Source organism: Coregonus lavaretus (assembly GCF_964263955.1).
Source record: "Coregonus lavaretus genome assembly, contig: HAP1_SCAFFOLD_1148, whole genome shotgun sequence".
In the NCBI taxonomy this organism is placed as follows: Eukaryota; Metazoa; Chordata; class Actinopteri; order Salmoniformes; family Salmonidae; genus Coregonus; species Coregonus lavaretus.
The window spans coordinates 59,961-75,000 of record NW_028162864.1 but is presented as its reverse complement, the minus strand read 5'-3'; the positions used below and the strand labels follow the sequence as shown (position 1 = coordinate 75,000).

General features: G+C 42.4%; 1 protein-coding gene across 1 annotated transcript in view; it reads right to left on the bottom strand.

The window, feature by feature from the left end:
* LOC311118753 (cytochrome P450 3A27-like) overlaps nt 1-15,040 on the bottom strand; it is a 28,058-nt gene that overhangs the window by 2,823 nt on the left and 10,195 nt on the right. The window contains 5 exon segments of the mRNA XM_084193539.1: nt 4,826-4,909; nt 4,913-4,988; nt 5,762-5,988; nt 8,182-8,342; nt 8,935-9,013. Coding sequence (XP_084049665.1) covers nt 4,826-4,909; nt 4,913-4,988; nt 5,762-5,988; nt 8,182-8,342; nt 8,935-9,013 — 627 coding nt within the window.

The window sequence follows — 15,040 nt, the reverse complement described above, 5'->3', positions numbered from 1 at the left end:
CCAACAGGATCTATAGAGAATAACAAAACAGAACATAACCTTGGTTGTCCATCTCCAACGGGATCTATAGAGAATAACAGAACAGAACATAACCCTGGTTGTCCATCTCCAACAGGATCTATAGAGAATAACAGAACAGAACAGAACAGAACCCTGGTTGTCCATCTCCAACGGGATCTATAGAGAATAACAGAGCAGAACATAATCCTGGTTTTCCATCTCCAACAGGATCTATAGAGAATAACAGAACAGAACAGAACATAACCCTGGTTGTCCATATCCAACAGGATCTATAGAGAATAACATGACAGAACAGAACCTAACCCTAGTTGTCCATCTCCAACAGGATCAATAGAGAATAACAGAACAGAACAGATCTCTGGTTGTCCATCTCCAACAGGATCTATAGAGAATAACAGAACAGAACAGAACATAACCCTGGTTGTCCATCTCCAACAGGATCTATAGAGAATAACAGAACAGAACATAACCCTGGTTGTCCATCTCCAACAGGATCTATAGAGAATAACAGAATAGAACATAACCCTGGTTGTCCATCTCCAACAGGATCTATAGAGAATAACAGAACAGAACAAACCCTGGTTATCAACACCATTGTGCCCTCTAAGCTCATCACTAAGCTAAGGATCCTGGGACTAAACACCTCCCTCTGCAACTGGATCCTGGACTTCCTGACGGGCCGCCCCCAGGTGGTAAGGGTAGGTAACAACACATCTGCCACACTGATCCTCAACACGGGGGCCCCTCAGGGGTGCGTGCTCAGTCCCCTCCTGTACTCTCTGTTCACCCATGACTGCATGGCCAGGCACGACTCCAACACCATCATTAAGTTTGCCGACGACACAACAGTGGTAGGCCTGATCACCGACAACGATGAGACAGCCTATAGGGAGGAGGTCAGAGACCTGGCCGTGTGGTGCCAGGACAACAACCTCTCCCTCAACGTGACCAAGACAAAGGAGATGATTGTGGACTACAGGAAAAAAAAGAGGACTGAGCACGCCCCCATTCTCATCGACGGGGCTGTAGTGGAACAGGTTGAGAGCTTCAAGTTCCTTGGTGTCCACATCACCAACGAACTATCATGGTCCAAACACACCAAGACAGTCGTGAAGAGGGCACGACAAAGCCTATTCCCCCTAAGGAGACTGAAAAGATTTGGCATGGGTCCTCAGATCCTCAAAAAATTCTACAGCTGCACCATCGAGAGCATACTGACTGGTTGCATCACCGCCTGGTATGGCAACTGCTTGGCCTCCGACCGCAAGGCACTACAGAGGGTAGTGCGTACGGCCCAGTACATCACTGGGGCCAAGCTTCCTGCCATCCAGGACCTCTATACCAGGCGGTGTCAGAGGAAGGCCCTCAAAATTGTCAAAGACTCCAGCCACCCTAGTCATAGACTGTTCTCTCTGCTACCGCACGGCAAGCGGTACCGGAGTGCCAAGTCTAGGTCCAAAAGACTTCTCAACAGCTTCTACCCCCAAGCCATAAGACTCCTGAACAGCTAATCATGGCTACCCGGACTATTTGCACTGCCCCCCCACCCCATCCTTTTTACGCTGCTGCTACTCTGTTAATTATTTATGCATAGTCACTTTAACTCTACCCACATGTACATATTACTTCAACTACCTCAAATAGCCGGTGCCCCCGCACATTGACTCTGCACCGGTACCCCCCTGTATATATAGCCTCCCTACTGTTATTTTATTTTACTTCTGCTCTTTTTTTCTCAACACTTTTTTATTTTTATTTTTTATTTATTTTTTTTATAAATGCACTGTTGGTTAAGGGCTGTAAGTAAGCATTTCACTGTAATGTCTGCACCTGTTGTATTCGGCGCATGTGACCAATAAAATTTGATTTGATTTATCCATCTCCAACAGGATCTATAGAGAATAACATGACAGAACAGAACCTAACCCTAGTTGTCCATCTCCAACAGGATCTATAGAGAATAACAGAACAGAACAGATCTCTGGTTGTCCATCTCCAACAGGATCTATAGAGAATAACAGAACATAACATAACCCTGGTTGTCCATATCCAACAGGATCTATAGAGAATAACAGAACAGAACATAACCCTGGTTGTCCATCTCCAACAGGATCTATAGAGAATTACATGACAGAACATAACCCTGGCTGTCCATCTCCAACAGGATCTATAGAGAATAACAAAACAGAACATAACCTTGGTTGTCCATCTCCAACGGGATCTATAGAGAATAACAGAACAGAACATAACCCTGGTTGTCCATCTCCAACAGGATCTATAGAGAATAACAGAACATGACAAAACATGATATGACATGACAGAACATAGCATATAACTATTTATTTCAGGGACTGCAGATGTAAATGAGCTGTTAGCTAAATCTGGTGCAACGCATCACTTCTGAGACTTTTGTTTCACCTTGTCCCTGTCCAAAGAAACGTAATAAATTATTTAACCCTGGATGCCAATCTCCAACTATGAGACGCTTTGTGAATACGAGCCCTTGGATTCAACAACTTGCATTATGGGATAATGTCCATTGAAAGTGTGTTTTAGTCCAGGACAAGGTTTAATACTGTGGTCCTTTGTAGCTGAGTTGGTAGAGCATGGGCCTTGTAACGCCAGGTTAACGGGGACCACCTATAAGTAAAATGATCTCCAACTCGCTGGTTGGACACTGCTGTGGGAGTGTCTGTGGGCGTGTGTGTGGGCGTGTGCGCTGTGTGTGTTGTGTTGATCTTTGGACGTCCTGTCAGGTCAGGTAGAATCTCATCTGATAACTCCTGTTACATAACCCTCCCCAGCCTTAACCACAGATCTAGGATTAGATCCCAGAGCCCCCAGTACTAACCTGAACCATTAGATACTAACATAACCACTGATCTAGGACCAGATTCCCCTGATCCAGTACTAACCTGAACCATTACACACTAACATAACCACTGATCTAAGAATAGTCCTGACCTGAACCATTAGACAGTAACCTAACCACAGATCTAGAGCGCCCCCCAGTGTCTTTATGTGTGAAGTGTCAACATAGAGTTGAATAGAGGACTAGGGAGAATCTCAATTGCATTTCCTTGATTCCTCGCATTCTTTCTCATCCAATGGGTTTTGAGTTGGAGGCGGGGATAGAGAATGCGAGGTATCAAGGAAAGACAATTGAGATTCTTCCTTATTTGCAACGATGGCGCTGACCATGCTAAAACAGGCGCTGACCATGTTAAAACAGGTGGTGACCATGTTAAAACAGGTGGTGACCATGGTAAAACAGGTGGTGACCATGTTAAAACAGGTGGTGACCATGTTAAAAAAAAGTGGTGACCATGTTAAAACAGGTGGTGACCATGTTAAAACAGGTGGTGACCATGTTAAAACAGGTGGTGACCATGTTAAAACAGGTAGTGTTAAAACAGGTGTTGACCATGTTAAAACAGGTGGTGACCATGTTAAAACAGGTGGTGACCATGCTAAAAAAGGTCCATGTTAAAACAGGTGGTTACCATGCTAAAACAGGTCCATGTTAAAACAGGTGCTCACCATGTTAAAACAAGTGGTGACCATGTTAAAACAGAAGATGACCATGTTAAAACAGGTGGTGTACATGATAAAACAGGTGGTGATCATGTTAAAACAGGTCCATGTTAAAACAGGTCCATGTTAAAAAAAAGGGGGTGACCATGTTAAAACAGGTGTTGACCATGTTAAAACAGGTGGTGACCATGTTAAAACCATGTTAAAACAGGTGGTGACCATGTTAAAACAAGTGGTGACCATGCTAAAACAGGCGCTGACCATGTTAAAACAGGTGGTGACCATGGTAAAACAAGTGGTGACAATGTCAAAACAGGTGGTGACCATGTTAAAACAGGTAGTGACCATGTTAAAAAAGGTAGTGACCATGTTAAAACAGGTGGTGACCATGCTAAAACAGGTCCATGTTAAAACAGGTGGTTACCATGCTAAAACAGGTCCATGTTAAAACAGGTGCTGACCATATTAAAACAATTGGTGACCATGTTAAAACAGGTGGTGACCATGTTAAAACAGGTGGTGAACATGATAAAACAGGTGGTGGTCATGTTAAAACAAGTGGTGACCATGCTAAAACAGGCGCTGACCATGTTAAAACAGGTGGTGACCATGTTAAAACAGGTGGTGACCATGCTAAAACAGGTGCTGACCATGTTAAAACAGGTGGTGACCATGGTAAAACAAGTGGTGACCATGTCAAAACAGGTGGTGACCATGTTAAAACAGGTAGTGACCATGTTAAAACAGGTAGTGACCATGTTAAAACAGGTGGTGACCATGCTAAAACAGGTCCATGTTAAAACAGGTGGTTACCATGCTAAAACAGGTCCATGTTAAAACAGGTGCTGACCATATTAAAACAATTGGTGACCATGTTAAAACAGGTGGTGACCATGTTAAAACAGGTGGTGAACATGATAAAACAGGTGGTGATCATGTTAAAACAGGTCCATGTTAAAACAGGTCCATGTTAAAACAGATGGTGACCATGTTAAAACAGGTGGTGACCATGTTAAAACAGGTGGTGACCATGTTAAAACAGGTAGTGACCATGTTAAAACAGGTGTTGACCATGTTAAAACAGGTGGTGACCATGTTAAAACAGGTGGTGACCATGCTAAAACAGGTCCATGTTAAAACAGGTCCATGTTAAAACAGGTGCTGACCATGTTAAAACAAGTGCTGCGGTAAGTGCAGCCTCTATCCAACTCTATGAATGATACTGATATTTGATGATGTCATATTCCGTCTGCTCAGGTGAGCGTCTCACCTCGGTCTCGTCGCAGACGGAGAATGTGAAACTCTGGAGGATCTCGACCATGGCCAGTTTGATCATGATCAGGGCGAAACGCATTCAGATACAGTTCCTGGGCCCCGCCCCGAACGGCATGTACGTGTACGGGTCAATAGACTCCTTGTTCTCCTTACTGAACCTGGACAGGGAGAGGGCAGACACATTACACATTGGATTGTAGTTGATTTGGGGTTGTGGTTCAGTCACATTACACATTGTATTGTAGTTGATTTGTGGTTGTATTTCTGTCACATTACACATTGTATTGTAGTTGATTTGTGGTTGTGGTTCAGTCACATTACACATTGGATTGTAGTTGATTTGTGGTTGTGGTTCAGACACATTACACATTGGATTGTAGTTGATTTGTGGTTGTGGTTCAGACACATTACACATTGGATTGTAGTTGATTTGTGGTTGTGGTTCAGTCACATTACACATTGTATTGTAGTTGATTTGTGGTTGTGGTTCAGACACATTACACATTGGATTGTAGTTGATTTGTGGTTGTGGTTCAGTCACATTACACATTGTATTGTAGTTGATTTGTGGTTGTGGTTCAGTCACATTACACATTGTATTGTAGTTGATTTGTGGTTGTGGTTCAGTCACATTGTATTGTAGTTGATTTGTGGTTGTGGTTCAGTCACATTACACATTGTATTGTAGTTGATTTGTGGTTATGGTTCAGACACAACACATTGCACTGCAGTATAATGATGCACTGTAGTTGTGGTTACATTGCAGCAGTGTGTTTATCCTTGTGTTGTGGTAAAGTAGTGCTTGTGTTGTGGTTGTGCTGTGGTTGTGATATGGTTGAATTGTGGTTGTGCTGTGGTTGTGTTATTGTTGAATTGTGGTAGTGCTGTGGTTGTATTGTGGTTGTGCTGTGGTTACAGTGTGGTCCAGTACCTCTCTGGTTTGAACTCCTCAGGGTCGGACCAGATCTCTGGGTCACGATGGAGTGTCCATGTGGGAACCAGGATAACGCAGTCTTTGGGGATGATGATGCCGTTGATCTCCACCGTCTTCTTGGCGACCCTCTCCAGTCGGGCGGCGATGGGATACAGTCTCAGAGACTCGTTCAACACACTGTCCAGATAGTCCATCTGCATCAGAGCTTCGTACTGGATAGGAGCCTGAACCGGGGTTACACACACGTCAGTACCTCACCACATCTGGCACCTGGGTTACACATACAGTACCGGTCAAAAGTTTTAGAACATCCACTCATTCAAGGGTGTTTCTTTATTTTTACTATTTTCTACATTGTAGAATAATAGTGAAGACATCAAAACTATGAAATAACACATATGGAATCATGTAGTAACCAAAAAAGTGTTAAACAAATCCAAATATATTTTATATTTGAGATTCTTCAAATAGCCACCCTTTGTCTTGAGGACAGCACTGCACACTCTTGGCATTCTCTCAACCATCTTCATGTGGTAGTCACCTGGAATGCATTTCAATTAACAGGTGTGCCTATTTAAAAGTTAATTTGTGGAACTTCTTTCCTTCTTAAGCCAATCAGTTGTGTTGTGACAAGATAGGGGGGTATACAGAAGATAGCCCTATTTGGTAAAAGACCAAGTCCCTATTATGGCAAGAACAGCTCAAATAAGCAAAAAGAAACTACAGTCCATCATTACTTTAAGACATGAAGGTCAGTGAATACGGAACATTTCAAGAACTTTGAAAGTTTCTTCAAGTGCAGTTGCAGAAACCCATCAAGCGCTATGATGAAACTGGCTCTCATGAGGACCGCCACAGGAATGGAAGACCCAGAGTTACCTCTGCTGCAGAGGATAAGTTCATTAGAGTTACTAGCCTCAGAAATTGCAACCTAAATAAATGCTTCACAGATTTCAAGTAACAGACACATCTCAACATCAACTGTTCAGAGGAGACTGTGTGAATCAGGCCTTCATGGTCGAATTGCTGCAAAGAAACCACTACTAAAGGACACCAATAAGAAGAAGAGACTTACTTGGGCCAAGAAACACGAGCAATGGACATTAGACCGGTGTAAATTTGTCCTTTGGTCTCAGGTCCAAATTTGAGATTTTTGGATCCAAACGGCGTCTCTTTGTGAGACGCAATGTGTATTTCCCACCATAAAGCATGGAGGAGGAGGTGTGATGGTGCTTTGCTGGTGACACTGTCTGTGATTTATTTAGAATTCAAGGAACACTTAACCAGCATGGCTACCGCAGCATTCTGCAGCGATACGCCATCCCATCTGTTTTGGGCTTAGTGGGACTATCATTTGTTTTTCAACAGGACAATGACCCAACACACCTCCAGGCTGTGTAAGGGCTATTTGACCAAGAAGGAGAGTGATGGAGTGCTGCATCAGATGACCTGGCCTCCACAATCCCCGGACCTCAACCAAATTGAGATGGTTTGGGATGAGTCATACCGCAGAGTGAAGGAAAAGCAGCCAACAAGTGCTCAGCATGTGGGAACTCCTTCAAGACTGTTGGAAAAGCATTCCAGGTGACGCTGGATGAGAGAATGCCAAGAGTGTGCAAAGCTGCCATAAAGGCAAAGGGTGGCTATTTGAAGAATTTCAAATAGCGCTTGATGGTTTTTGCGACTGCACTTGAAGAAACTTTTCAAAGTTCTTGAAATGTTCCGTATTGACTGACCTTCATGTCTTAAGTAATGATGGACTGTAGTTTCTTTTTGCTTATTTGAGCTGTTCTTGCCATAATAGGGACTTGGTCTTTTACCAAATAGGGCTATCTTCTGTATACCCCCCTATCTTGTCACAACATAACTGATTGGCTTAAGAAGGAAAGAGATTCCACAAATTAACTTTTAAAGAAGGCACACCTGTTAATTGAAATGCATTCCAGGTTACTACCTCATGAAGCTGGTTGAGAGAATGCCAAGAGTGTGCAATGCTGTCATCAAGGCAAAGGGTGGCTATTTGAAGAATCTCAAATATAAAATATATTTAGATTTGTTTAACATTTTATTGGTTACTACAAGATTCCATATGTGTTATTTCATAGTTTTGATGTCTTCACTATTATTCTACAATGTAGAAAATAGTAAAAATAAAGAAAAACCCTTGAATGAGTAGGTGTTCTAAAACTTTGGACCGGTAGTTTACATCAGTACCTCACCACATCTGACACCGGGGTTACTTTGATGGGGAACACAGTATCTATCTCCTCCTGCAGTTTGGTTATGGTGTGGGGGTTACCTTGATGGGGAACACAGTATCTATCTCCTCCTGCAGTTTGGTCATGGTGTGGGGGTTACCTTTTTGGGGAACACAGTATCTATCTCCTCCTGCAGTTTGGTCATGGTGTGGGGGTTACCTTGTTGGGGAACACAGTATCTATCTCCTCCTGCAGTTTGGTCATGACATGTGGGTTGGTAGCCAGGTTATAGGCCAGGAAACTCAGAGTACTGCTGCTGGTCTCGTAGCCGGCAAAAATAAAGATCATGGCCTGAGACAAGATCTCATGATCAGTCAGTCCTGTGGAGAGAGAGAGAGAGAGAGAGGGGGGGGGGGGGAGAGGGAGAGAGAGAGGGGGGGGAGAGAGGGAGAGAGAGAGAGAGGGGGGAGAGAGAAATGAAGAGAGAGAGGGGGAAGAGAGAGGGGAGAGAGAGCGAGAAGGGGAGAGAGAGAGAGGGGGGAAGAGAGAGAGAGGGGGGAAGAGAGAGAGAGAGAGAGAGAGAGAGAGAGAGAGAGAAGGGGGGGATAGAGAGAGGGGGGGAGTGAGAGAGAGAGAGAGAGAGAGAGAAGGGGAGAGAGAAAGAAGGGGAGAGAGAGAGAGATGGAGAGAGAGAGAGAGTAGTTTACAGATTTGTGTTTGTAACAGTAGTTTACATGTGTGTGTTTGTAACAGTAGTTTACAGATTTGTGTTTGTAACAGTAGTTTACAGGTGTATGTTTGTAAAGGGTAGTTACCAGGTGTGTGTTTGTAACAGTAGTTTACAGATTTGTGTTTGTAACAGTAGTTTACAGATTTGTGTTTGTAACAGTAGTTACCAGGTGTATGTTTGTAACAGTAGTTACCAGGTGTGTGTTTGTAACAGTAGTTACCAGGTGTGTGTTCGGCAGGTACCTTTAGTCTGTTCCTCTCCTGTCTTTGTGTCGCTGCCTTTCTGAGAGTCGATCATCAGCTGTAAGAAATCCACCCGACTCTGGAAGCAGAAAGAAATGATGTAAAATCCATCCTATCACAAACAACACAAACATATTCTACTGGATCTGGCCCAATCACAACCAACACAAACAGATTCTACTGGATCTGGTCTGATCACAACCAACACAAACAGATTCTACTGGATCTGGTCCATTCACAACGAACACAAAAATATTCCACTGGATCTGGCCTAATCACAACCAACACAAACAGATTCTACTGGATCTCTTCTGTATGTAAATATGTAAATGTTGCCATAATGTGGAATCAAAATATTAAAATAAATATGAATGTAGATATTTGGGTCCCAATAATAGTGTTTTTACATTGCGATATAAAAAGAAAAATGCAACTGAAATCGATATTGGTGCCCATAACTAATAGTAACATAGGTTTCCTAAACATAATATATACTGAATAAAGATATACAGTTGAAGTTGGAAGTTTACATACACCTTAGCCAAATACATTTAAACTCAGTTTTTCACAATTCCTGACATTTAATCCTAGTAAAAATTCCCTGTCTTGGGTCAGTTAGGATCACCACTTTATTTTAAGAATGTGAAATGTCAGAATAATAGTAGAGAGAATTATTTATTTAAGCTTTTATTTCTTTCATCACATTCCCAGTGAGTCAGAAGTTGACATACACTCAATAAGTATTTGGTAGCATTGCCTTTAAATTGTTTAACTTGGGTCAAACGTTTCGGGTAGCCTTCCACAAGCTTCCCACAATAAGTTGGGTAAATTTTGGCCCATTCCTCCTGACAGAGCTGGTGTAACGGAGTCAGGTTTGTAGGCCTCCTTGCTCGCACACGCTTTTTCAGTTCTGCCCACACATTTTCTATAGGATTGAGGTCAGGACTTTGTGATGGCCACTCCAATACCTTGACTTTGTTGTCCTAAAGCCATTTTGCTACAACTTTGGAAGTATGCTTGGGGACATTGTCCATTTGGAAGACCATTTGCAACCAAGCTTTAACTTTCTTTTTTTTTTTTTTTTTTTTTTTTTTTTGAGAACTCTGTTTATTAAGTTTTACACACACACAGACAAGACAAAGCAATATAAATAATATACTCAACTAGACAAAAATACAAATAATACATATAAAAAATAAAAAAAAGAATAAAAAATAAAAAAAATTACTTTAAAGATACCATACTTTGGACAAGTTAAACACACCAGGCATAAGGCTACAAAAGGTTAAAGGGCAATCTATAGTATAGGGACAGAGCAAATACCTCACCATTGTTCCTGTAAACAGTTAAGGGATGGGGTGGAGAAATGCAACCACTCACAGACAGTCAAGGCCACAGACCAATGATCCACTGGACCAAAAATAAAAAGTTACAATGCTTTAAAATAAAAAATGAATATTGATAATTTTATGTAGGTGTGAACAGAATTAAAAAAATAAAAATATCTGGGAAAAACAAGCTCACACCTTAGTCTCTGCCCGGGCGAGATGAACAGGGCATCCGCAGGTCACAATCAATAAGCACATCAGCCTTAATGCCCCCCACCCCCACCCCAGAAAAAAAACACAGAGAAATGCTCATCCAACCCCTAAGTCACAGGGGGGTCAAATACAGACTTATTTTGGTTTTAATAGGAATGCTATCAGAGGATGGACTGTTTAAAGTAAGACCGGAATGGAGCCCAAGCCTCATTAAACAGTTTGGGGTTCCCACGTGAATTGAATTTAATTTTTTCTAGTTTCAGAGAGCACAACACATCTCTCACCCAATATTTATAAGATGGGGGAGCTGCCATCTTCCAGTTCTGTAGTATTAGCCGTCTAGCTAAAAGAGTTGTATAAGCAACAGTGTCCGACTGGATTCTTGACAGGGGGGTGCTTATGGGCAGTACCCCAAAAAGGGCTGTAAGGGGAGAGGGATCTATAACAGTGTTATATATATCAGAGAAACATTTAAATATTAATTCCCAGAAACCTGACAGTTTATGACAGCCCCAGAACATATGCAACAGTGTGGCCGGTTCAATTTTACATCTGACACAGGTAGGATCAAAATCAGAGAATATTCTTCCAAGTCTGGCCCCAGACCAGTGGATACGGTGAACCACCTTGAATTGAATGAGGCTGTGTCTAGTGCTAAAAGAGGACGAATGCACCCTGCGCAGCACAGATTCCCAGGTGTCTTCCCCAAGTTCCTCCCCCAAATCCTTTTCCCATCGAGTCTTTAAAGGCACCAAAGAAGGGTTCTGTAAGTCATGAATGATTGCATATACATCTGAAATTGCGCCCCTAGGAAGCTTGTTCAGCTCCAGGATGCTCTCTATAGCTGTATTCACAGGCCTATGGGGAAATTCAGGTGTGTTAGCTCTGACAAAGTTCCTAGTCTGGAGATAGCGGAAAAAGTGGGATTGGGGGAGGTTGAACCTTTCCTGTAGCTGAGCAAAAGAGGCAAATGTATCATCAAAGAATAATTGGGCTAGTGAGGAGAGGCCTAGTGAGTGCCAGATGTCAAAAGCCCCATCATTCAAAGATGGAGGAAATAAAATGTTCTGATTGATTGGGCCTGATAGAGAAAAGCCTCGGAGGCCAAAGGCTGAGCGGAACTGATTCCAAATTTTAAGAGACTGCTTTACAATTGGGTTGACACACCTTTTGCCTAGGGACACTGGGAGAGACGAGCACAACACAGAAGAAAGTGCAGCAGGTTTACACGATTCAGACTCCATCTGGACCCAGATTGGTCTAGGGCCAGTAGGATCAGTCTGCAGCCAGTACAGAAGGGCTCTGAAATTTGCAGCCCAATAGTATGTCTGAAAATTTGGTAGAGCTAAACCCCCCAATGACTTAGGCTTCTGTAAATGTTTTCTACCAATCCGTGGTACCTTGCCATCCCAAATAAAATGCATGAATGTTTGATCCAGTGAAATAAAAAAAGATTTTGGAATAAAAATGGGTAGACATTGAAATAAATATAGAAATTTGGGCAACACACTCATTTTAATGACATTAATCCTTCCGATAAGAGAAAGAGGTAGCGCATTCCAAAAAGCAAAAGATTGTTTCAAACTGTCTGCTAGAGCAACCAAGTTTTCCTGAAACAGATTTGAATATTTCCTTGTCACTTTGACTCCCAAGTAGGTGAATTGATCCCGGACAATCCTAAACTGAGAGCCTGTAAAAGAGCACTTTAAAGCAGCCTTGTTTACAGGAAAAAGCTCACTCTTGCCTAGATTCAGCTTGTACCCTGAGATTGATCCAAACCTTTTAAGAACAGATAAGGCACGTGGCAATGAGGTATCAGGGTTAGAGATAAACAAAAGGAGGTCATCCGCATATAGCGAGACTTTCTGCTCTGAGCCCGTCCGGATTATTCCTTGAATGGCATCATTAGAGCGTAATGCAATGGCGAGAGGTTCGATTGCCAAAGCAAACAACAAGGGGGAGAGTGGATAGCCCTGTCTGGATCCGCGGTGCAAGGGAAAATAGTCAGAGGACAAGTTGTTAGTCCGTACCGAAGCCATGGGGGAAAAATAAAGAATCTTTATCCACGCAATGAATTTGGGGCCAAAGCCAAATCTATAAAGGGTGGCTGTTAGGTAATCCCACTCAACGCGGTCAAACGCTTTTTCTGCATCAAGTGAGACCACCACCTCTGGGTCCTCCGACGCAGGGGAGTACAGTATATTCATAAGGCGCCTAATATTGAAAAACAAATGCCTATTTCTCATAAAGCCAGTCTGGTCAGAGTGTATTACTTGATGCAGCGAGCCTTCCATACGGATGGCTAAAAGCTTGGCTAGGATTTTGTAATCACAGTTTAAAAGCGAGATTGGGCGAAAGGATCCACATTCCAGAGGGTCTTTGTTTTTCTTTAATAGTAATGAAATTGAAGCTTGATAAAGACTAGGCGGTAGCTTTGAGGTATTAAGGCACTCTGCAAATAGTCGAGACAAGAATGGGCAAAGCAGACCAGAAAACGTCCTGTAAAATTCGGTTGGAAAACCATCCGGACCCGGTGATTTACCGCTTTTCATTGCGGACACTGCTGTTGCAATCTCCTCAGGTGTAAATTCTTCTTCTAGATAGTCATGGGTGTCTGTATCAATTGAAGGCATATTCAGGCCATTAAAGAAGGAATCAATCAGCAAAGGGTCTTGAGGGGATTCAGAGGTGTATAGCGCAGAATAAAATTGTTTGAATTGATCATTGATCTCTTTATGTATAACTGTGGTGGCACCAGACGGGGTCCTTATTTGTGGGATTAAACGTGAGGCCTCAGATTTACGGATCTGATGTGCAAGGAGTTTACTGGCCTTGTCGCCTTGTTCATACACTCTGTACCGAGCTCGCAAGAGTAGCTGTTCAGCTTGCCTGGTAGAAAGCTCATCAAATTCAGATTGGAGCAGTTGGCGCTCTTTATGCAGATCAGAGGAAGGAACCGTGGCATACTTCTCATCCAATGTGGCTATGGATTCGCTCAGGTCCCGAAGTCGCTGAGAACGAACTCTGTTTTGGTTGGCTGTATAAGAAATAATTTGGCCACGTAGGTATGCTTTGAGAGACTCCCATATGGTAGAGCAGGACATACCTGGTGTTGAATTAGTTTCTAGGAATAAGGTGATTTCAGAAGAAATGAAATTGACAAACTCCTTATCTGAGAGTAAAATGGGGTTAAGACGCCATTGATAACACATAGGAGGTCGCTGGGGAAACTCTAGTTCAAGCACTAATGGTGAATGGTCCGAAATAACAATACTCTTATAAGTACACTGCCGAAGGTTAGGCAAAAGTTTTTTGTCCAAAAAGAAGTAATCAATCCGGGAGTATGTTTGATGAACATGAGAATAAAAGGAATACTGTCTATCTGTAGGATGTAGGAAACGCCAGGCCTCAAACATGGCATATTTCTGAAGAAAGGCTTGAATAAGTAGGGCACATTTAGATGGGCCTGTAGTTGTTCGTGAGGACTTGTCAAGAACTGGGGACATTTTGCAGTTGAAATCCCCCCCTAAAATCAATAAATGAGAATCTAAATTGGGTATAGCAGACAAAAAGGAAGAAATGAAACTTGTGTCATCCCAATTGGGAGCATAAACACTAGCCAAAACAAGAGGGGTAGAAAACAGTTTACCGGTTACTATGACGTATCGTCCCTTAGGATCAGCGATAACCTCAGAAGCTACAAAGGGAGTGACTTTATCAACCAAAATGGCAGCCCCTCTTGATTTACTATGAAAGTTAGAGTGGAACACTTGACCAACCCAGTCCCTACGCATCCTAAAGTGCTCACCAGTCCTCAAGTGAGTCTCTTGTAGAAATGCAACATTTGCATTCAAACCCTTTAAGTGTGTCAACACCCTCTTACGTTTCACTGGGTTATTAACCCCTTTGGTGTTCCACGAAATGTATTTGATCGCATTGTTTCGGCCCCTCTGGGCATTCCCGTTATACAACCCCGTCATTAGAGCATAGAATGGAAAAGCAATGAGCGCCCAGAAACCCCAGAATAACTTGTCTCAGAGTAATAATGTACGGTGGTAGATGTTGAGAAAAAGTACCGAAAAAAACCCAAAAAAGACAGAATGACAACATTAGAACTGAACAATTCAACCCCTCCCCCCACCCCCTCCCCCCATCCCAGACAGTACCTCCCCAAACGAGGTACAAGCCTAAATAGAGCATGTTCTCTTCGCACAGTATGTCTGTGAGAGTGCGGTCTTAAACCTAAACCCACAGTCCCGCTCTTTAAAGTCGTGTTTTGTTAGTGGATCAAACAGCAAAAAGAGATAATCATTTTTTAAATAAAAGAAATTAAGGTGAATCCCTTGTGCAGACGAAATTACAAAAGCACCACTTGTAGATGTATATAATTATATTCCCAGTCTTATAACAGGCATTTGAGAGAGAAAATAAAGAAAATAAATAGAATGTGTAATGGCTCTTAGCCGAAAACCTAATTTGAAGTAAGGAAATCGTAGTAAGACAATCAAAAATGATAATAATTATTATTATTATAATAGTTGTCTAGTTGAATGCTGAGACAGCTT